Source organism: Eretmochelys imbricata, chromosome 12 (assembly GCF_965152235.1).
Source record: "Eretmochelys imbricata isolate rEreImb1 chromosome 12, rEreImb1.hap1, whole genome shotgun sequence".
Taxonomy (NCBI): Eukaryota; Metazoa; Chordata; order Testudines; family Cheloniidae; genus Eretmochelys; species Eretmochelys imbricata.
The window spans coordinates 18,219,348-18,243,152 of record NC_135583.1 but is presented as its reverse complement, the minus strand read 5'-3'; the positions used below and the strand labels follow the sequence as shown (position 1 = coordinate 18,243,152).

The following is a 23,805-nucleotide window of genomic DNA, read 5'->3' as shown; positions in this document are numbered from 1 at the left end:
TGTGTTGCAAATTAAAAAGCTTTAGTTCCTGGGGGAAAAAAAAATCAAATTATTGCTATTGACAGGGTATTTTTATTATTGTAGTCCATGGAGCGAGGATTAGACTCCGGTGATAATAGCATAGTTTATTTGTACAATTAGCATAAAATATGCAGATGTGCTATGGGTATGGGCAGAAGTTCAACCTAAACCACAAACGCTTTTCTTCCCCCATAGTGTTGAGTACAGTGTAGGTAAAATCTGGCTTTAGTCAAGCCCTAAGCTCTTTATGAACATAATTATAGCAACTATGTGTAAAGAATGAAGTTAAGTTGGCTGTAATTTAGTTATAGATCTGTACTGCTCAATGTGAGAACAGTATTTTTCACAATTTAAAAACTACCTTAAAACATGCAATTAGGAGGGCAGGGCAAAAACATCCATTATGTGTTGGGTTTTTTTGTATTATCATAGTACTTTGGAGCTCTAGTCCCCACTGTACAAACAGAACAAAAAGACATTTGCTGCTCCGAAGATCTTAAGATGTAACCATAAGACAAAACACAACAGGTGGCTACAGACAGACAGACGGATGGGAATTCAAGGAAATAATGAGGCAATATTGGTCAGCATGAGAGGTTAGGCTCAGCACACAAGCAGCCTAATCATGGTTAAGTTTTGTAGGCATCAGAGAGCTAGAGGGATTTGAATTAGAATAATGAGTGGAGTATATTTGTGGCTATTTAGGGAGAGCACCTCCAAGCATGAGCGGCAGCATCAAAAAAGCCACAAAACAAGTAGGCAATGGAGGCTGGCATCGTGGGCTGATCAGAGCTAGGAGTTGACATCTCAGAAGAGGTAATAGGGTGGGGGACATGTTGTGAAGGGCTTTGAAAGTGAAGACAAGCCACTTATGTATGTTGGACATGTGACAGGCTCAGAGAATGATCTTTATAGCAGCATTCTGAGTGGAAATGACCAGGGCAACACTGCATTTGTCAAGGCTCGCACTCGAGAAGAGGGTGTTGCAGTAATTCAGGTATGTCATCGTAGGCTTAATTCAGATTACTAAATTGAATAGGGTTGTTGCACCTTAAATAACATGAGACATCTGGCACAGTATAACTGTTTTTTTGGCCAGGTCATTAAGTGCAGACCACAAACACATGCCCATATTAACTGTTTTGGAGAAATAACTATCCTTTCTGAAAACTGGCACTTGAGGGTCCAGAATACTGCTGACACTCACATGAGCATCCCGTTGGATTCAAAAGGACTTCACATAGTAGGACGCCTTATGGCAGATTGTGAGAGTTAGCAAGACAGGACCCTGTTTTTATTGTGTGAAAAAGCAGGATTGTGTTTGGCTTTATTTTGGTATTAAAAATACAGAATACTAATTTTACGCTCTCCTAACTCTGCTTCATCATAGCAAAAGGAAGCTCTCTCCTGTCTCCTTCTCAAGGACTTGCATTAGTTTAGGATTTATAAGACTGCCAACCTAAGTCCATTCTTTGTTTTCACTTTCCCATCTGGAATACTTTATTTTTTAACTTTTTCCTAAGCAAAGAATGGCCTGTTAAAAAACCCGTTGATTTGTATCCAAGGAATACTCTTTAATGCCTTATCCTTAACTGCTATAAGTTAAAGAAGCTCATTGACATCCACAGAACCACATCAATTTACAGCAGCTGGGGATCTGGCTTCTTAATTCCAGTAACAACTTCAACTAACACATTTTGAGCATTTCAGAAAAGCTACTCGTCAAGTCCTTATGTTTGCTGTTATGGAAGGAAAGACAGATAATTGCATACATTACTTGTATATACAAATTCTTAAGATTACATGCACATGAACTTGTTTGACATCAGACCTATGACTTGCACACAAAACAATTTAAATACTTATGCTGTGGTGTGTTTAGAATGGTAATCCATGTAATCCACTGTTTTTTATGTCATCTTCCTTGCTAACTGTGGTGATTGTCAGAGATATTTGACTATAATGGCAAAGTTACATTTTCAATAGAAACTTCAGTTAATTTCAGTTTTGGTTAATAATGGCTAATCTTTACTTCAGAATGGTAGTTTGAACTGTACCTTATCTTGGTACTAACTATTATAGTATTTATGGTGCTTCTTTGTACTGAGCAAGTAACTTTCTAGATATTAGACTTTGTCATTTACAGAGGAAAAAAAGTAGCTAATGTTTCTTCTCGCCGAATAGTATGAGTAGCATGGTGGTAGAATTTGAGAGAGAACACTTCCGTTGCTCTATAAGGGCATCACTGTAATCTATGAAAACGTCTCCCAGATGTTACAAGATACTAGATCACATATCACTAGAATTGGTCTAAAATTAAAATTTCTGTCACGCAGGAAATTGATATTTTGACGCTTTTTTCTTTCAGGACAAAGTCAAAATACCCAAACTTTTCACAGAATAGAAAGTTATGAAAAATTCTGGTTTGGTTTGTCAAAATATTGACAATTCTGATAGTAGTTTGTAGTGTCAGTGTAGCTGTCTTGGTCCCAGGTATTAGAAAGACAAGGTGGGCAAGGTAATATCTTTTATTGGACCAACTTCTGATGGAGAAAGATGAGCTTACATAGAGCTCTTCTTCCTTTCCCAGACCTGAAGAGCTGTGAGTAAGCTCAAAAATCTTGTCTCTTTTGGCTAATGGAAGTTGGTCCAATAAAAGATATTAGCTCTCCTAGTTTTGATGGTTGACATTTTCCTTTGTTTGTTGAACCAGCTCTATATTTTCTTTTGGATTGGTTTTACTTTAATTTGTGTCTCCCTGAGCAGTCAGTCTCCTCTTCACATGGTGTGCTACAGCTGTTCAACCAGAGGGGAGATGACAGAGTCTTTCCTTGGGACAGGGAAAGGCTCCAGATGCTCTCTGTGGTGAGGAAAGGCCCCTGCAGTGGGACACAATACTGCCTAAAATAGCAGTGTAGACAGGGGAGGCATAGCAGAAGGTTCTGATATGTCTACTTGACTAAGCAGTATGATGCTGCCATTTATACCTGTGCTAGGGGTGTATATACGTATTCTACATGTCACCAAAAGGAGAATGCACCATAGACGTACCTTATAGATCAGTGGTGGGCAGCCGCTGCTCGCACCACTTCCCGCTGGCAGCCCACCAGCAGATTACCCTGATGGGCTACGTGCGGGCCACAGGTTGCCCACCAGTGTTAGATCAACATTCTTGGAAGATGAACAGGGATTGTGGAAGTTCAGTTTTTAGAATGGTGCTTTACGGATGAAGCTTGGAACTTTTTTTATCTTCTGATTTGCTTTTTAGTGGATTTCTCAATTTTAGCTTCTGGGACTTTTTGGTTGCTTGCTTTTCTATAAAATACAGGATGTAAAACCATATCAAAGCATCTTGATTTGGATGTTTAATATATATATATTTTTTAGATTGCTTTAAACATTAACCTAGTTGCCATGAATAGGTTGGAGGGGTGGGGTGAGGGAGAGAAGTATGAAATACTTGTAATCAAAAGAAAACCGAACTCATAATTCACATCTTTTGCATTTCACTACAAACTCAAAATGAACCTGGTTCTTTGTTGGGGGCATGTACATATACACATTTCCGTAGGAAAATAGACCTCTTTGAAAAGCAAAGTTAGTTTTGCATTAATCTTAAAACTTGCTTACTTTGGATGGTGAAGTGTCTGTTTCTGTAAATTTTGCAGGTGGGAATAGAGGTGAAATTATGAGGTTTATACAGCTCCAGACAGGAGACTTAAAAAGGGGGAGTGCTGCTCTTAAACAGTCATATACAAAAAGGATTTTCAAAACCACATGCCAAAGTGACATAGTAGCACAACAGTCTTGTGATGTGTACTCCTCAGACTATGGTGCTTTTGAAAATCCAATCCAAGATTTCTCCATTCTGCTATGCTAATTAGTTTATTTTCATGAACTAAGAAAATACACCACCACCACCACCACCCTCTTGCATCTCATATAAACATTAATTGGGCCCTTTTTCAATAAATGGTGATTTCTGTCCTGCTTACGTGGATGTTATTTCATGACTCTATAGTTGTAGGATTTCATACTGTGACAGAAATAATTTTATAAATTTTAATCTAGTAACCTGTTAGTGAATCAGAATGATCCCTCTTTGGATTCTGTGAACAAACTGCATTAAACATATAGAGAGGCTACCTATTTTGTTGCCAAGTATAGAGATTCACAGTTATAGTGGATGCTTGGCTGTATTTTGAATATGCTACAGTATGTATTTTCAACTGCTTGAAAAGCATAGCTGTATGCATAAGCATTTTTTTGGTAAGTTTTTTTGCTTTTGTACAAGGATAACTTTTAAAATAAAGGCTTGTCTACATGGCGCACACTAACTTTTGTCATGTAGACAAGCCCTGAGTAAGCTGTAGAGAGAGACAGATACACCTGAAACAAACAGTGGCCTTTCTTTCCATTGTTAATGTTACTAAGATACACAGTGCTTTACCATGCATAGAAAAGAACAGCCAGAGATTGGAGGGTCCAGCAGGGCACAGCCAAGCCTTGTGTTACCTTAAAATGGGAATCATAAGAGAGACTGATGCCTTTTTAGAAGTGTGTTTTCCTATGTTGATGGGTGCAAGGATATATGTGAGGGTAAGAGATTAATGAGATCTCATGTTTGAGATTCTTGCAGCTATGCAGCTGGAATCTTTGTGGGCCCAATGAGGTTTTTTCCTCTTACACTAATCATATTTCCCATTTTAGCAGTTTAATAAATGCCTGTTGGCAATCTTTTTAGCTCATATGGGTAAGGCACACACTTCCAAATTTACCTTCTCCTAAAAAGTGATTTAGGAGAAAAATGACAGGTTTCAGAGTAACAGCCGTGTTAGTCTGTATTCGCAAAAAGAAAAGGAGTACTTGTGGCACCTTAGTGGTCAGTTTTGGATGAGCTGTTACCAGCAGGAGAGTGAGTTTGTGTGTGTATGGGGGTGGGGTTTTGGAGGGGGGTGAGGGAGTGAGAGAACCTGGATTTGTGCAGGAAATGGCCTAACTTCATTATCATGCACATTGTGTAAAGAGTTGTCACTTTGGATGGGCTATCACCAGCAGGAGAGTGAATTTGTGTGGGGGGGGTGGAGGGTGAGAAAACCTGGATTTGTGCTGGAAATGGCCTAACCTGAAGATTACTTTAGATAAGCTATTACCAGCAGGACAGTGGGGTGGGAGGAGGTATTGTTTCATATTCTCTGTGTATATATAAAGTCTGCTGCAGTTTCCACGGTATGCATCTGATGAAGTGAGCTGTAGCTCACGAAAGCTCATGCTCAAATAAATTGGTTAGTCTCTAAGGTGCCACAAGTACTCCTTTTCTTTTAGGAGAAAAACATTCCATTAAAAGTATGTCCATGCAGTTTAAGCTCTCAGTATGATGAATTATGGATGCACATCTGGAATCCTGTTTTGTTCACTTAATATTTAATTCAAAATGCCACTTGTGACTGCTTTGCCGAAAGCATCATAACTAAATAACTTTTTTAAATGGTGTGGTTTTTAATAGGTTGGGGGAATTAAGGACAAAGTCCTAGCAGCCCATAGAGCTGGACTGAAGAGAATTATCATTCCTCAAAGAAATGAAAAAGACCTTGAAGAGATTGCAATGAACGTGCGGCAGGATTTGAATTTTGTTATGGCAAGCTGCCTGGATGAAGTTCTGAATGCAGCTTTCGATGGGGGATTTTCAATCAAGACCGGACTTGAGCGCTTGAATAGTAAACTTTAAGCGGATTGGGTGAGATATCCTGTACATCAACATTAAACTCTCATTCAACTGTCAGATGGTAAAAACGTGACCTGCAGTGATACAAAACATGAGGGCAAGTATTGAGGCCTCACTGTGATGTGCTGTGCCACCCATTAAAAGTTAAGGCTTGACTTTCAGTGGGGCCTCAATGCCAGTTCTACTTGACTATTACTAATAGAAAGTGTACCTGCAACTTTATATGCGCCAATTTATCAAACACATTTTATATATACCAGTTCTATCAGCAGCATGTACAGGTATTAATGGAGGAGAGTACACATACCTGCTTGCACACCCAAGCAGAGACCAAGAGTGTGAAGATTAGGGATATATTTTTCGAAAGCACCTAACCCCGTTAAACACTTTTGCTCTAGATACTTCATGTCTCTGATGCTCTAGTTTTGTTACTACTGTATACAGATGGGTTTAATGATAGCTCTAGTGATCAGGCAACAGATGTGTTACATGAAGTTTAATATGGATAACTTATATAATTAAAATAAATGCACTGAGCTCATCTGAAAAACTATCAGTGAATACTGCTTACTTTCCCAGCAAAAAAGTTGAAGTGCATTAATGTTTTGTCTAAAAACCTTGCAAATATGCATTTGTTAAAATATTACAAAACAAGAATTTCAGAGTTGTTTCATTTAAAAAATGTAAAGCACGAGTCCCCATAACCACCTTCATTATGCTCAGATACCATTGCTCGTGTCCTATATTCCCTATTTTGTTCATTTTTGGCTCAAGGCCTTATTTTAAAGTGCCTAATCTTAATGGTCAGTGGTGTATTTTTAACACATCCAGCTAATATTTAAACTAACTTGCAAAAAGCTAGGAAATATTTGATATGATGCATTTGTGGACCTCATGCTAAAACTTTCCAATAGGTAAAATTTCAGGTCTCTTACCTTAGGTATGGGAGAAGAGTGGTTAAAATTTGACTTAAGACCCATCTCTTCCTTAACTAGAGAGAAATTAGTTTCTCACCTTAAATCAGCACAAATATTTAATACACATATCTGTGATAAATGAAATGGAGTTGCGTTGGGGGAGGTGCTCATAGATGTGGAATAAAATACAAGATTTCACAAACCAGAGTTGCAGTCAAAATACACAAATATTCACCCAGTGAATGCTACCAAAACTACTCCTTCACCACAGGAAAAAAGATAGGAGACTAAATCTAAAAGCAGGTCAGGAAAAGACTTGTGGGAGAGCATATTGGAAAACACATACAAATATTGATTAATCACTTCTGTGAAGCATGTCTTATCATTTATCCATTAAAAGGGGGATATCTGCCTGAGAAGTGGTGTCCAGCACATTATGCATAAGGTTCTAAGCCTGGCTTTGCCACTGAATGGCAGGACAGTTAAGCAGATTAAACATCTGAACCTATTTTCCCCTTGTGAAAAAGAGTTATGATTATTATCTCTCACAGGAATGTCATGAGGTATAAAATGTTTGAGAGTTACCTTTAAGAATAAAATAAGGATCAAGTCATTAAAGCCACCCAGTGCAGCAGAGCCAGGAGTGGAATTTGACTTCCTGATTTGCATCACTGATTTTTTCCACTAGACTGTTCTCTCCTCTTTATGGTCTTATTCTGATGAGGACATTGATCAGGCCATGCAGAGCAATTTTAGCTTCAAAGTACTAATAATCACTAACACCAACATACAGGCTGTTTTTTAAGCCTTCACTAGATAGCCTCCATTCATGTATGGTGGCTTTCTCACACTAATACTGGGGTGGGCAAACTACAGCCCACATCAGACCATTTAATCCAGCCCTCAGCACCTGCTGGGGAGCAGGGTCAGGGGTTTACCCTGCTCTGGCTGGGGGCCAGGGGCTTGCCCCACTCCCTGCAGCTCTGTGTGCTACTGTGGTTCCTGGCCAAAGGGAGCTGCAGGGATGGCACCTGAGGACAGGGCACAAGAGCTGCCTGGAGGGGGGACATGCTTCTGGGAGCTGCTTTGCTCAACAGCCTGATCCCCCTCCCTCACCCTGAACTCCTCATTTCTAGCCCCACCCCTACCCCCAGTTTCATGAGCATTCATGGCTCACCATACAATTTCCATACCCAGATGAGGCCCCCAAGCCAGAAAGTTTGCCCACCCCTGCACTAATACCTATTCACACATTCAAAATTGTGTACATGCTAGTGGAGAGAAGGGTGAGTCCCCACTGGAAATTATGGCCTCTTAATTAACGCAGAGTTTTGGAAGAGGATGTTAGAGGATTCTTAAAATATGCAAAGATTCTTAATTTTTGTCTCCCAACAGTTTAGTGTTTGACTTCATTCTCTCCTGGAATTTCTAAAACCATACTCTTCTGGCAGAGCAGCAGTCATGAGAAATTTGACAAATCAGATGAGTTTTTAAAAAGGTAGATTTTTTGCATGGGGAGGGACAAAAGTCAGGCTTATACAAAGAAAGACTCCTTAAATCTCCCTTGTGGAAAAACTGGATGCTCAAATGAAAAGGGAACATTTTGATTTGGTGTTTTAAAAGCTCCAAAATTCAATTAGTAGTTGTTGGTATATAAACACTTCAGAACAAGAGTATACCCTTAATTGTCAAATTCTAGTTTCCTTTACCACTCTACCCTTTGTAAAGAATCATATTAGTCTCTTAACCTCATGTATTTTTCCACCCTCTTATATGACAGCTGTAATTTAAGCTACCAACTTCAGTCTACACATGTGTTTTAAATTATGGGGAAGATGATTATATTCTGTGACTAGGAGTCTCTTAATGTTATTTTCCTTATGTTAGGTCATAAAGAAAGATTAAAGTCTTGTAGTAATGCTGATCTTTGTAACTTAATTTTTCAGTTTGGTATTCGATTAATAAAGGTTTGATCACTTCTTGCAAGCTAGTTCTACTAATGAATGACTGGTTTTGAAATATACCACCACTGCTCATAAAATTGTAACAAGGTGAGAGACTTCAAGACAAATGGGGGTCTGCTAAAACAAATTTGTGAAGGGATGGTGGTAACTATACCATAATAGGAAATCACAATGAAGCATACACTATAAAATATTTTGCTTCAACTGGTTTCTGTATATGTATAAAGAGATCTGTTAAACCTTCTGTGGGTCATAGTAGGACTAATCCTACATTTGTTCAGTGGCATTCTTAGAACTGATCCATTAATTATATTAAAAGGTATAAAATCCCTTTCTTCAGAAGGCTTCATCTTCCCTTGTCATGTAAAGGGCCCACAATACAAGCTTTCAAATACAGCCTTAAAAAACCAAGGCTAAAGAGTGTTTATTGCATCTTTACATTAAGACAAATATGACAGTTTCTCCTTACCTGTGAACTTCCAGAACAGGAAGGTCCATCATTCCAGTTATTTCCTGGGTGTGAGTGAGCCCTCAGAAGTGCACTGGAATGCTCTGCAAAGCAGGGAAGTGCCAAAAATTGCTAGAAGATTCTTCCAGTGAGAGTTGAGGTATGTGAAGTGCTAAGTATTATAAACATGTAAATAGCTAACATCACCACATCAATAATGGACACCAATAAACAAAAACAAAAAACTCTGCCACCTTTACCATTTTTTTAGTGCTAAGTAGTCCTGCAGCTTGTAGCCTTCTACTCTACACAGGACAGGCAGGAAACTGAAAGCTTCCTACTCTCAGCTGCTCCTTTTTCACATGGAGGGACAAGGCAGTAGCCCTTACCTGGTAGTGAGAGGAGCAGCAGGAAGTCAGAAGACAGAGGAGCTTTCTATTTAAACAAGCATGTTTTTTTTCCGTGAGAAGGTGGGTACATAGCTTCTACACAGGATGGATATATTTTGTGTGACTGGTTGATTTATATAGAAAGTGTTTATTTCTAATAAGGGACTACAGAGTTCTATCAGCTTCCATATCAACAGGCCACTGAGGTATTGTCCACATAGAGCCGAGTGATCCAACCCCCTGCATACTGTACTTGTTTCACAGATGCACTCAATTTGTAAAACTACATTTAGAATTGCCCAGCAGAAATTCTGTACACAGATTACATTTGTATAGTTTATGCTGAACTGCAAGTGCATTCATTTTCATTGAACTTGGTAGAAGTACGTACTGCATTTTTCAGAAATAAGCAGGGAGGGACTGGGACCTAGAAAGCTAGTGGTGGTTGAACACAAGTTCCTTTTTTTTTTTGGTGCTTTAAAGATGTAAGTCCTTTATACTAATACTGAAGATTTTAAACAAACACTAATCATAGCCTTTAATATCTAAATAGCTGAATACACTGAGGTTATGCATACCACCACCTTTAGCTGTCCACTTTTCTGCATTAAGGACACTTATATTTTATTTATTGCTGTTCATGCTTTTACTATTCTTGACACAAACAGTAAAGGCCTTCCAAAGTCACAACTTACATTCATTAAACACCTCAATGAAGTTGTAATTGATACTCAAATGCTGGCTATTAGTAGTGTGGTGTATGGTCTAGTGCCATTTTGAGAACCTTCTACTTTGACTACACACACAGACTAAGAGAACCAGGCTTGCAAAGCTGCAGTTGCTGATCCTTCCCTCAAAACAAATATTTTTCCTAAGTAGATGGCCCATCACAGTATGAAGCAATTAAATTTTATTCAGAATAGCTTTGAAAAGTTAAATTCATTATACTAAACAGAACTATATTATGAATTCATCTGGATAACACTTTGAATTACAGTAGTTTCCATTATAGGAATGTTATGGGCAACTCTGTATAACAGACATATCACTGTGCATAGTGCAAACAATAACTTAACATCTTAAATAACCAAATGCATGCAAGGAATGTCTGAACAGAGAAACATTGAATGTTAACGCTCCCATTTGACTTCCCAAAGCCTATGCACCTGCAATTTGTTTTTTTTAATGGCAGTAACACACACACAAACAGGTATTTGGATTGAGGATAAATTGTTTGACAGTTTACTATTTAAGTATATTAAAAAATATAGAGAAGAATCTTCATTATTTTAAATAAAGATAATTGAGCACACTTTTTCCACTAGAATAAAGTAAACTTTTCTAATGTAAATAGTCACTGCTAATATGACATTTCCAGGCATTTTAAATACCCCTAAATTTTAGATCTGGTGGTAGCTAGTACAACCGATATTTAATATAGATCATTAATGTCGTACTGTATAAGAGTAAAGAAAAAAAGTTTACTCTATACTTTCTTTGATGAGCATGTTTTAGCCATTCAGTCTGATGAATGACATTAAATGTTGGGGCGGGGGGAAGGGAGGATAAAGTCTGAAAGTAACTAACTACACTATAGCATACATTGTGTTTACAGTTAATGTAAAATCTTTTAAAATTGCCCATTGGTATGAGCAACTGTTTATGGGGAGTACTGCAAGCTGACCTTTCAAGTCTATCTTAAACTAGACTCAATTGTGAACGGTCCCAAACCATAAACCAAGTTAGTATTAAGCCTCTAAGATTCTCATGTCCTGTTTACCTATTAAAAGTACAAGCAGCAGCATCTATTTTATGGAAGTGCTACACTTATGCTGACATACTCTTCTAAAGCCACTCTATCTTTAGTTCAAGGAAGTTAAATCATTATGCCAGAAAAATACAGATGAACATCTCTTTACAGTTTCCCATCATGTTATGCTTTTTGGTGCACAGTGGTGTATCCTATTATTCTTATATATTTTAAGAACCTTGGCCTTATTTTCAAACTATTGTGTTAGCATTTCTGAAGTTGTTCTGTTAACTAAACCCAAAACACAATTGTATGTATGACATTGAAATTTGTCTTTTAAATGTTAGAGTCCTAGATTCCCTCCCAACACAAAACCGCACCCTTCCCTGAAATTCAGAGGTGAATTTAAGAATCACACCGCAGATGCCCACCCTATTTTTTTGTAATCCTTCCTCCTACCCTCCCAGCTTAAATGTATGAATTTTGCAAGCTGAAGCATATGCATAAAATGAGCATGTGTACCCTTCACCCCTACTCAGCATATAGTGCCACAGAGGAGAGGGTGTTCTCTTCCACCACCCATGTGGGATATACATAGGCTGCACAATGAGAGCTCTATTAAGAGGCAAGCTGGGGTGACTCTGAATGGAATGGGACACTGCTGGATTCACCATCTAAGCCGCAGGCTGCATGTTGTGCTCTAACCTCCCTGGACTACGCCAACAAGGTCTACCTGGGACAGCTGGAGCACAACATTCAGTCAGTAGCTTGAGCAGTGAATCCAGCTTCCCAAACCCCACTAATCACCACTGCAGAGTCCACAGGGGAGAGAACGATGGCCAAGAGCAAGGACCAGGACCATCACTGGCCAAGGTAACTCAGAGCTGTAGAAAGCAAAGAAGGGCAAATTTCCTATTGTCATTTCCCCCAGGGTAGGGGTTGCAATGCTCCTTGGCCAAATCAGGAGAAGGAAAGAGAGGATCCAGCTCCTGTAGCATGCATTACAAGCATTCAAGATGCTACTGTACACCCCACCCCATGTGTATTTGGCTTTGCACCTTTGGTCCAAGCAAATGCTCTAATTCCTGCTTTTTTTTTTTTAAATAATTATCCCTAAAAGTCTCAAAGCAAGGTTGACAATTAGAGTATCCCATGTATAAAGACCAATGAATATGTGTAAAGTGGGTGTAATTTGCAGCAAACAGCTAAGCAGGAGTGTAAAATGTAGCTGCCTTTTTACTTTCAACTACTGGCTAGGTGGTATGTGGAAGCATTCACTGCTGCTGCCTATCCTGGACTACTGTGACCAAATTGGTAAAATGGGGTAGCTGGTTGTTGAATGTTGTGTTTGGACAACTTAAAAAATAAAAATAAACTAGGAAGTTCAATACCTTGTTTCCTTAAGAGCAAGAAAAGTAATTGCAAATAAAAATCAAAGTCACAACCACCTAAAGTAACCTACATTAAAAATAAATGACATTTTATTACACAGATCAGGAATACTTAAAAATCACAATTCTGACTCACCAATTAAAGAGACTTCCACTAACTTAAAACAACAAAAGCTTTTATGGATTCCATTACAAGATCTGAGAAGGTATTAGAATCAACCGAACATACAGTGATCTCCTCAGTTCCAGCCATACCATCACATAGAACTTTTAATATCTAAGGAAGTTACCATTTCTTAAAATACAGAAAACATCCTAACTCACTCATTTTAGGCAAGCCTCAAATCTATGTATTTTAATAGGAGTTAATCTACTACTCAAACTAAAGTCTGGATGTAAAATTAGTCCACACTATTTATCAACAGCCTCTGAAAGAATTAGAATTGAAATGCAAGTTTCAATAATGAGAAACCACACATTTAAATAAAAAGTCTTAATTTCAAACCTACCAGCCACTAGCTTGTAACTGCTGTAGCCAAACATCTCATGGTATAGCAAAAACAGAATTGGGGTAAATGTAGGTAAGATTAAATAGGCCGCATTTAGAAAACTGACACAGCAAGTATTCCACTAGAGATCAAAGAAGAAATGAGATGCCAGTATATTTCTTAAGTTTTTAATCCTCTTGAACAGTGCACCATCACAATTTGAAGCTTACTACTTTAACTATATAAAATGAACTATTTCTGCACTGGCTTGTCTATAAACGTCTATACTGGTTCACATTCCTTATCTGTATGACTACTTGCCCCATCAGGCTAAAATGTGTAATCGCTGCACCAAAAATAATTCAATGAGTTGCCTTAACATAGATCAATTTCTGACAAAGTTAGACAATATATAGTAAATAAATTGTATTTTAATGTTATACAAAAAGTAGCTAATATTCATCCTACTTCTCCCAACAGCATATGTTCACAATTACCAAGTTTGGCAAAGAGATACCTTTAACGTAGTTTGAGATTTAATAGTTTTCTTTTATATTATTTCTTTTTTACATTAACCATCTTAGTGCTGTATATGGACATACATTCAAGATGAATTTCTCAAACTTGCTTGCAACCTGCAAAAGGCCCCAATATACCACTTATGCCTTTAAATGCAAGAGAATTGCATGGACCTTTGGATGTACACTGTTCATCGTATCACTAACATGGTGGGATGACATACAAGATTAGTATGACTAAGGAAAATAAAGTTGGTTCTCTCTAGTTCAGGTATCCTTTTGTCTCACGGATTGTTACAAGTAAAGTTAAGTTAGAATATTAAATTAGTCAAACTTCGTGCTAAAGCAAAAAACAAGAGTTTTTATTTAGTTTGCCAGGTATTCGTTTAATGACAAAATTATAAAAGACCAAAAACATTGTATTCTGAGACTGCCTTTTTTTTTTTTTAAATGGTCTGTTTTTATAGTTACAATTACTGCATAAGACAATGCCTTCTTGTACTGCAAAACCAAAATACACGCATGAGTTTGTGTCTGAAGTTTCTAAATTTAAAAAGTGTGCCTGAATTTTCAGTGTATTTAATTAGGATGTTACCCAATAACTCCTCACTTTTGTTTGAAGGTATAACGAAATACATCATCATCTAGGCCTGTTTTTAAAGGAGCTGTTTTTCTGATAATTCTTCCAATGTAATTGCTCCTTTAGAATTCAATACATTCACAAAATAGCTGAATTAAGAACAGTATCACCAATGAATGGACTACTGGGAAGAGACTAATTTACCAAATGTACAGAAGTATAAGTTTTACCATAAGCAATTATGCATATCAAAAGATGACACCTGCAATTAATTTTTAAAAGGTACAAAACGGAGGAAAACCTGAATTACAGAAAAGAAAGTCATTTATTTAATGAAAAACTAGAAGTTAATAAAAATTAGCAAATACACAAAAATATACACAAACAGCAGCAATACTATGTAGTGACTTAAGGGGGAAAAGCAGCGGCAAGAGACCGGACTGCTCAACATGGCTTGTCAGTCAAAGGAAAAAAAAACAAACAAACAAAAAACACAACAGTATCCTTTTCAACAGTACAATCAATCTACAAACAAGTTTTTAGAACTATTTTACAACGTTTCCTGTAGAATCAATTCTTAATACAAAAGATGCCCATTTTGGGTGTATATATATTTTCAGTGGTTTACTGTTGACTTATTTTAAATATATTAGTGTTACTACATGCAACTGCTTCCTGTAATTTAACAGCCTTTCCTTTTATTTACCTTCGTATACATCTAGCCTCCCTCTACCAAATAGTTTGTGTCTGGCAGTCAAAGATGGTTACCCTAGTTTCTGCGAAATTAAATGCAACTGTTTTAAACACTGGCCTGAAAATGTTTGCTTGCCATTTCAACACATTGAAATAGTTACATTGATGCCTAAATTGCCATTTTCTGCAAAGAGCTGTGCAATGCTGGTGTCAAAGACTAGACAGTCACTATTCATAATGGCTGTTGCAATTCCCTCATGAATAGATCGAGGAGTTGCTTCCCAAGTCAATCGCCGCCTATGACCATTAAGCTCAAGTCGATAAGCAAAATTTTCTGCTTGCTTGCGTGTTCCTATCAGCTGTACAATAGCAAAGAACTGCTGGTGACCATCATATTTTTCCTGTTTCTCCAAGACTAACATGAAATGAAAGCCAAAACAAGATTGCATCATAACCCAGTCAACAGCACCAGGAAGATTAATGTCTGTAGCAAGGAAAACTATATCTTCTCCCTGTAGTGTTGTTATTGACTTATGCTGATGCATCAAATGTGGCATAACAGCATCCAGCGAACCTTGCCATTTACATGAAGCACCAGGACATGGACATGAATAAGGCCTAAACTCACACAGCTCTTCATGGTCTGCTTTTTCTGTGTGTGGCAAAGTTATCTCACATCCAGAAGAGGCGTATTTACATGGGAACAGTACAGAATTGGCAACTTTTTCCATAGCCAAGTTACGAATGGAACCCAGTGGGCCTCGGCAAGTTGGACAGCATGTAAGCTTGGGGCGACAGTTGCTACAAACAAGATGGCCACTCTGACACTGAAGAATAGGTGGCAGCACATAGTCAAAACACACAGGACACTCAAAAAGACTTGCCAAGTCATTGTTGGAAGCTGTAGTGCCAGTCAGAGCAGGCACCCTCTGTGATGGTGTACACTTTGAAGTACCTGTAGGTAGTGCTGTAGCAGTCTGACGGCTCATTTCTGTAATGAAGGAAAAACAGAGTTAGTATACAAGAGAATGTGTCAGTACACCTGTATCTCCGTAACTGAGTTTTTTCCCTGTAATTGTTGATTTTAATTTTTATTTGAGGAAAAAAAATTAGACATACCATTTAATACATTGTATATTTCACAAACAATTTCTACAGGGAGCAAAAACAAACGTGATACTCATTAAATGTGAAGAGTGTGGCTATAGTGCATGTGAGCAAAGCTGGAAAGGATGTAAAATACTTGCATGCTGGCCAACTTTACAAAGTTGAGATCAAGGAACACAGAAATTCTGTTAAATTTTCTAATTTAAGATTGAGAATGGATGTCTGTTTGCTTGAAGAGAGAGAAAAAAGAAAGTAAAAGCACTCCTGAACAATAGGTATTTGGTGTGTATATTGGATATATAGAACAAGTGACTAGATCACACCCTAGATCACACGAAAATAAAGGGTTCTAACCATAAGCATTCTTCTATAATAACCATCCTACTAATGACAGTAAAGCTATATTTTCAAAGTCCTCAGATTTAGCCAATATGAACTATGTGAAAAGCAACGTCTCAAAGAAAACCTTGCTATTCAAACTTTCTGCCATTTACTCTGCTTACTGGACATGTGTAGAAAAATCCTGATGTTGAGGTGAGTATGCAGGTGGAAGTGAGGCACTGGCTGGAAAATGAGCCAAAGGCCAGACCATTTAGCTCTTTAGATTTTGTTTTTTCCTCCTCCCCTTGATGCTAAAGGTGAAAGGAGACTCTACTTTCTCAGAGAAAACAATATTCTTTTCAAAAAAGGGTCTTAACCCCCTTCATCTTTTTTTTTCTCCTTTCCCCTCCCTTTCCCTGCTGTTTAGAATTTTCTGGTCTTTAGGGCAGGTTGTTTCAGTAGGCTGAGGTGGAATGTCATTGAGAAGGTGAAGAGGTTCTTTATGCTGTATTTGCCAAACTAAGTATTATTAGTAAGAAAAAATATCCAACAAACTAAAGTCCATTTTACTACACTTTTTCAGTTCAGAAAATACAACCCTAGTGGATAGGCATTTGGGAAGACAAACTATTTTAATTTTTCTTGGGAAAAACTATATTCAGCAGATGTGTCAATAAAAGATACACTTCCCTACATATACAGAAGAGACTGTTTAGCTAGGAAAGCAAGAACTCCTTTAATCTGTGAGACAGATTTACTATTTTAATGTTTACCAAACCAGAAAAAAAAAATGTTTAATTCATTTGACTGACATTTAAATTTTTTCTTTGGGGTTACCACACACATTTTAGTTGTAAGTTTTTCTTCAGTTTTTTTAGCTATTCAGTTGTTTCTAGCAGTTCTCTTCAGAGACCTGAAACACCTTTGTGAGGATGACAAAACAACGCATATCGAAGAATCAACAGATGCAACTCTAAATTATAAAATACATGCATACCTATGGAAGTAGCCAATAGTGTTTGTGAAAAAACTAGCCTTGCGCTAGTCTCCTGTGCCTCCAGAAGGGACGGAGAAAAGAATCCTAAAACTGCCATCTAACCATTGGGCCTGACTCCACACTAAACTTTCAACTACTTGAAGTGCCTCCCCTTCCAGTGTACCTATTTAGAGCCCAAAGACTTTACTATGCCAGATTAGGCTGCTAATGTGTTGAAGTATAGGACTGTCTGCAATCCATGATTGGTTCCCCAGTGACAGTAGATAGGCTGAGCCAAACTAGATTCTACCATTATGGTCTTAAATTGATTCCTGTGGCTACCTGACAGCAATACTTGCATGTCTGGACTGCTGCTTTCTTGTTACGAGGCACTCCTATTTGAAGCAGAGGCAAGGGGGGGAAGGAGCTGCAGGGAGAGAGAAGATCTCTGTCACAATCCAGTCTAGTCCTGCAAGACCTTCTCTCTCTAAACAGACACTAGTCGTAAGGGATCCAACTGCCAAATCCTATGGGATGCTAAGCTCCAAGGGTTTGGGTAATGCCTAATCACTATTCCTGGCTTTGGGACACCCAAGAACACTCCTCAGATGCAGACCCCATGTCTGACACTTTTCTTGAATGCAGCCACCCAGACCCTGAAACGAGAGCCCTAGCCCTCCTGATCTCCCACTCTCTTCTCAGTTGCTTATTAGATCCATTCCATCTAGAGTCCATCAGGCTGGGTGCACTCTGGTGTGTCTAGTTATACCCTTCAGGGACCAACACACAATGTTTGGAAAGGAACTTCTTAATACACACACACACACACACACACACACACACACACACACACTCACTTTTTAAAAAACAGAAGAGTTATAGATCTACAGAAAAACCAACAAAGGTCTATCCTCCTCACTAGTCCTAAGAATCTTTTGAGTCACGGTCTGTCCAAGTTCAGGCTTGGTGGAGATGTCCTTGTCTTAAGACCAGGGCCTCTTGCTGCTGCTGTTGGTTGTCCCCATGTCCACACAACCCCTTCTCATAAACCTAGTCTTGGTCATGAGCCCCAGTGTAGGGCCCCATGCGGAGTTCATGTACGGAACACCACTGTTTCTTAGGGATGGGCAGGGGATAAAAGCAAGTCCATAAATCATTAGGAGCAGTCTAGATTATGCTTCCGTTGTTAGATCTACAAAAGGCGTTAACACACCTCCAAACAGGCTAGCATGTATGAGGTCAAACTGGTTCTCAGCACAGGACACAAAGTTGATACATAACGGGGGCTCCATCCCACCCTGCAGGTTACAATTAGAGTTCATCAAATCAAATGGCATTGATAAGTTTTCACAGGCAGATTCCCCATCACACACTCTCCACCCATGGTTTTAATCACCATCTCAGAACAAGACATCCATCAGAACAAATATGGCCTTTCAAATAGCTAACTGCCCTTCATAGAGCCAGCTAGAGTAACAGGCTGATTAGGGATTGGTCCATGTACACAGACTATTGCCCCATGTCCCAGCTGGAGGAGCCAAAACCCATCCAAAGCCCCTTCTGTTGTCCACCTCATCACCATGGAAAAAGCAGGAAACAGTAGTAATACAAAATAATGGAGAAAGGAGAAGTTCAAGTTTATTTTCATAAGCTTACTCTCTAAAGCCTACATTTTTGGTCATACCTACATTTTATGCTAACCTGCTATATTTTTTCCACCAAAAGCAAGCAAACAGATAACTGGAAAACAGTCAAAAGTATGTAGAGAAAGTTGAAAAAATTGTTTAAAAGCTTCTTTTGCAGTTACAGAAACTGTAATACAACTGCCAGGACAGCAAACTGGTGTCAGGTGAAAATATATGCAACACCTGCTATTTTGGGTGCTATCCCATACCAGTCCTTTCTCACTGTGGGGGTGGGAAGCTGGTCTCTAAGCAACACTGAGAAACTAAGGTACTTAGCGAGTCACCACCAAAAATATTATTGCATGTGGTTTAACATAAAAATGTATCTTAAAATATTTTACCAGGTTTAAATAATAGCAGAAAGAAACTGAAGTACATAAAAAGGGGAGGGGGGGGGAATATACTTCTAAGATCTTTAAATTCTGCATCAAGAAAAAATGTTCCATCATTGAACCAAAAGTTGAACCAGTGTATCAACCTGCTGGAAAAACAAACCTAAGTTATTCCCAAAACTGCAGAGCAGGGAAATTATTTTGTTTTCAATGCCTGAATCTACTGGAGACTCCCAAATCCCAGATAGCAGGCTTAACATGGTGCACCTCGTAAGTTGTAACACAGAAGGTTTAAAAAATACCTTTTCTCTTGCTGGTTTTACTTCCTGGCAAACATGATGTAAACAGGACTCCCCCCTTCCACGAATACAGAAAGCTCAAGGCAGATTTCCCCGTCATGAGGAGTGAAACAGCTCATTACGTTTCCCCATAGAAACAGAAACAACTCATAACAGAGGCCCCTCCTGGTAACATGAGGCTTGAGGACAGACAGACCTGGAGCGATACCAGAGGGGGGCTACTTTCATGCGAGAGAATCACGCAAACGGAGCACTAAAACCTCCAGCGCAGTAGGCAGAAATCTAGCCAACTCCCCCACGTGAAGTTTCTTTAATAATCCACAGGGGGTTCTGAGGAAGAAGGGAACAGCTCTGTCCGATCTGTTCCAGTTAGGACCTGTCACACACAAAAGACTCTTCAGAAAGTCTCCCTAAAATGGTTTCCCAAACTCTTCCGGCTGCTGCCTAGCAAAGGAAGCTCTGCTTCAGACGCCTTCCTTTCCCTCGGCTGCAGAGCTACGGAGCGCCCATGAGAAGGATCTGGCTACGGACACGCTGCCACCAGCTCTGCGTAGCTCCAGCCAGGCCGAGGAGAGAGGGCTGCAAAGCCAGAGTAACAGGCAGAAGGGTGAACTCCTGAGTCCTGTGCGTTGTCTCCTGTGGAAAAGCCATTTGCTGCCAAAAGGTTGGTAGTCTCTCTGCTCTGTTCGAGCTCCTCCTAGCACCAGCCCGGGCGCACAGAAAAAGGAGGCGGCGGAGAAATCAGACTGCAGCTCCTGCGTGCTGCCTTCCCTCCCCCCCAGCCCAGGAAGCCACCCAGGCATATCAACCTCATGTGATCAACCAAGCTCGCTGTGCAGTCAGCAAAACACAAACATTCAGAAACGCCGGGAAAGAATGGATGGGTCCCCTACCTATAATGCGCTGGAAACTCCGGTCGTAGCTAATTTTAGAAGCTACGTCAACTGCCCAATATAAAATAAATTGCTGAATTTTAAGCGAGTAAGCTGTTTCCAACAGCTGACAACTTCATTTCTTGTTTTTCCTGTATGTGAATATTACTACTGAGAGTAGCTAACAAGCTTATACAGAACTACAGTCTCAATTTTGCATGCCTATGTGTAACAATTACATTCTAATCTATAAATCCACTTTTAAAAATTGACTAAAAATTTAAAGCATGTAAAACAAGACACCAGTGAGACATGCTAGTAAATCTTGTGCCACACAAGCCAGTAAACATTAGTTTTACTGTTTTGCTTCTGACTCTTGGGTGGTAATGATTTGTTCTGTTAAAACTTCCTACATAAAGGCTAAAAGAACAGGAGTACTTGAGGCACCTTAGAGACTAATAAATTTATTTGAGCATAAGCTTTCGTGAGCTACAGCTCACTTCATCGGATGCATGCAGTGGAAAGTACAGTGGGGAGATTTATATACACAGAGAACATGAAACAGTAGGTGTTACCATACACACTGTAAGGAGAGTGATCAGGTAAGGTGAGCTATTACCAGCCAGGGGGGGTGGGGAGTCGCCGTGGAGAGACACCTTTTGTAGTGATAATCAAGGTGGGCCATTTCCAGCAGTTAACAAGAACCTGCGAGGAACAGTCGGCAGGCAGGGGATAAACATGGGGAAATAGTTTTACTTTGTGTAATGACCCATTCACTCCCAGTCTTTATTCAAGCCTAAATTAATTGTATCCAGTTTGCAAATTAGTTCCAATTCAACAGTCTCTCATTGGAGTCTGTGATGTGATTAGGCCCGATAATGGTGTCCCCTGAATAGATATGTGGACACAGTTGGCAATGGACTTTGTTGCAAGGATAGGTTCCTGCGTTAGTGATTTTGTTGTGTGGTGTGTGGTTGCCGGTGAGTATTTGCTTCAGGTTGGGGGGGGGGGGGGGGCTGTCTGTAAGCAAGGAATAGCCTGTCTCCCAAGATCTGAGAGAGTGATGGGTCGTCCTTCAGGATAGGTTGTAGATCTTTGATGATGCATTGGAGAGGTTACGATACAACTGCATTTGCTCCAACCCCTCAGACAGAGACAAACACAAGATCTCTATCAAGCGTTCTTACAACTACAATACCCACCTGCTGAAGTGAAGAAACAGACTGACAGAGCCAGACGCCCAGAAGTTACCTACTACAGGACAGGCCCAACAAAGACAATAACAGAACGCCACTAGCCATCACCTTCAGCCCCCAACAAAAACTTCTCCAACGCATCAAGGATCTACAACCTATCCTGAAGGACGACCCACCACTCTCAGATCTTGGGAGACAGGACAGTCCTTGCTTACAGCCAGCCCCCCAACCTGAAGCAAAAATTCACCAGCCACCACACAACAAAATCACTAACCCAGGAACCTATCCTTGCAACAAAGCCCGTTGCCAACTGTCTCCACATATCTATTCAGGGGACACCATCATAGGGCCTAATCACATCAGCCACACTATCAGAGGCACGTTCACCTGCACATCTACCAATGTGATATAGATATTAAGGTCAGAAGGGACCATTATGATCATCTAGTCCGACCTGCACAACGCAGGCCACAGAATCTCACCCACTCACTCCTGCGATAAACCTCTCACCTATGTCTGAGCTACTGAAGTCCTCAAATTGTGGTTTAAAGACTTGAAGGAGCAGAGAATCCTCCAGCAAGTAACCCGTGCCCCATGCTACAGAGGAAGGCGAAAAACCTCCAGGGCCTCTTCCAATCTGCCCTCGAGGAAAATTCCTTCCCAACCCCAAATATGGCTATCAGCTGAACCCTGAGCATATGGGCAAGATTCACCAGACAGATACCCAGGAAAGAATCCTCTGTAGTAACTCAGATCCCACCCCATCTAACATCCCATCACAGGCCATTGGGCCTATTTACCATGAATATTTAAAGATCAATTAATTGCCAAAATCATGTTATCCCATCATACCATCTCCTCCATAAACTTATCGAGTTTAATCTTAAAGCCAGACAGGTCTTTTACCCCCACTGCTTCCCTTGGAAGGCTATTCCAAAACTTCACTCCTCTGATGCTTAGAAACCTTCATCTAATTTCAAGTCTAAACTTCCAAATGACCAGTTTATATCCATTTGTTCTTGTGTCCACATTGGTACTGAGCTTAAATAATTCCTCTCCCTCTCCGGTATTTATCCCTCTGATATATTTATAGAGAGCAATCATATCTCCCCATAACCTTCTTTTAGTTAGGCTAAACAAGCCACGCTCCTTGAGTCGCCTTTCATAAGACAGGTTTTCAATTCCTCGGATCATCCTAATAGCCCTTCTCTGTACCTGTTCCAGTTTGAATTCATCCTTCTTAAACATGGGAGACCAGAACTGCACAAAGTATTCCAGGTGAGGTCTCACCAGTGCCTTATATAATGGTACTAAAACCTCCTTATCTCTACTGGAAATACCTTGCCTGATGCATCCCAAGACCACATTAGCTTTTTGCACTGCCATATCACAGTGGCAGCTCATAGTCATCCTGTGATCAACCAATACTCCAAGGTCCTTCTCCTCCTCCGTTACTTCTAACTGATGCGTCCCCAGCTTATAACTAAATCCCTATGCATGACCTTACACTTCTCACTATTAAATTTCATCCTATTACTATTACTCCAGTTTACAAGGTCATCCAGATCTTCTTGTATGATATCCCGGTCACTCTCTAAATTGGCAATACCTTCCAACTTTGTATCATCCGCAAACTTTATTAGCACACTCCCATTTTTTGTGCCGAGGTCAGTAATAAAAAGATTAAATAAGATTGGTCCCAAAACCGATCATGTGCCAATAATGCCCCTCTGTCATGTACATTGGCCAAACTGGACAGTCTCTACATAAAAGAATAAATGGACACAAATCAGATGTCAAGAATTATAACATTCAAAAACCAGTCAGAGAACACTTCAATCTCTTTAGTCACTCGATTACAGAACTAAAAGTCACAATATTACAACAAAAAAATCCTCAAAAATAGACTCCAATGAGAGACTGCTAAATTGGAATTAATTTTCAAACTGGACACCATTAAATTAGGCTTGAATAAAGACTGGGAGTGGATGTGTCATTACACAAAGTAAAACTATTTTCCCATGTTTATTCTCCTTCCCCCCTCCCCCCCACTGTTCCTCACACGTTCTTGTCAACTGCTGGAAATGGCCCACCTTGATTATCACTACAAAAGGTGTCTCTCCCCCCCCCACC

General features: G+C 39.5%; 2 protein-coding genes and 1 long non-coding RNA gene across 8 annotated transcripts in view; 1 reads left to right on the top strand and 2 right to left on the bottom strand.

Annotated features, from left to right (window-relative positions):
* Nucleotides 1-9,183, bottom strand: part of LOC144273034 (uncharacterized) — a 42,975-nt gene extending 33,792 nt beyond the window's left edge. Inside the window, exon 1 of the long non-coding RNA XR_013347714.1 lies at nucleotides 9,097-9,183. This is a non-coding gene — a long non-coding RNA (uncharacterized LOC144273034). The remainder of the gene's footprint in view (nucleotides 1-9,096) is intronic.
* The window catches only part of LONP2 (lon peptidase 2, peroxisomal), a 93,257-nt gene extending 83,877 nt beyond the window's left edge, over nucleotides 1-9,380 (top strand). Inside the window, exons 15-16 of one of the 3 annotated variants that reach the window (XM_077831489.1) lie at nucleotides 5,528-5,758; nucleotides 9,111-9,380. In XM_077831489.1, coding sequence (XP_077687615.1) covers nucleotides 5,528-5,749 — 222 coding nt within the window. In that variant the 3' untranslated portion in view covers nucleotides 5,750-5,758; nucleotides 9,111-9,380. Of the gene's footprint in view, nucleotides 1-5,527; nucleotides 8,650-9,110 lie in introns of those variants that run through there. The other 2 variants (XM_077831488.1, XM_077831487.1) reach the window with 2 other exon arrangements.
* Nucleotides 9,381-13,952: 4,572 nt separating this feature from the next.
* SIAH1 (siah E3 ubiquitin protein ligase 1) overlaps nucleotides 13,953-23,805 on the bottom strand; it is a 33,267-nt gene continuing 23,414 nt past the window's right edge. For 3 of the 4 annotated variants that reach the window (XM_077831493.1, XM_077831492.1, XM_077831494.1), the window contains exon 2: nucleotides 13,953-15,875. In XM_077831493.1, coding sequence (XP_077687619.1) covers nucleotides 15,025-15,873 — 849 coding nt within the window. In that variant the 5' untranslated portion in view covers nucleotides 15,874-15,875 and the 3' untranslated portion in view covers nucleotides 13,953-15,024. Of the gene's footprint in view, nucleotides 15,876-19,607; nucleotides 20,371-23,805 lie in introns of those variants that run through there. The other variant, XM_077831490.1, reaches the window with a different exon arrangement.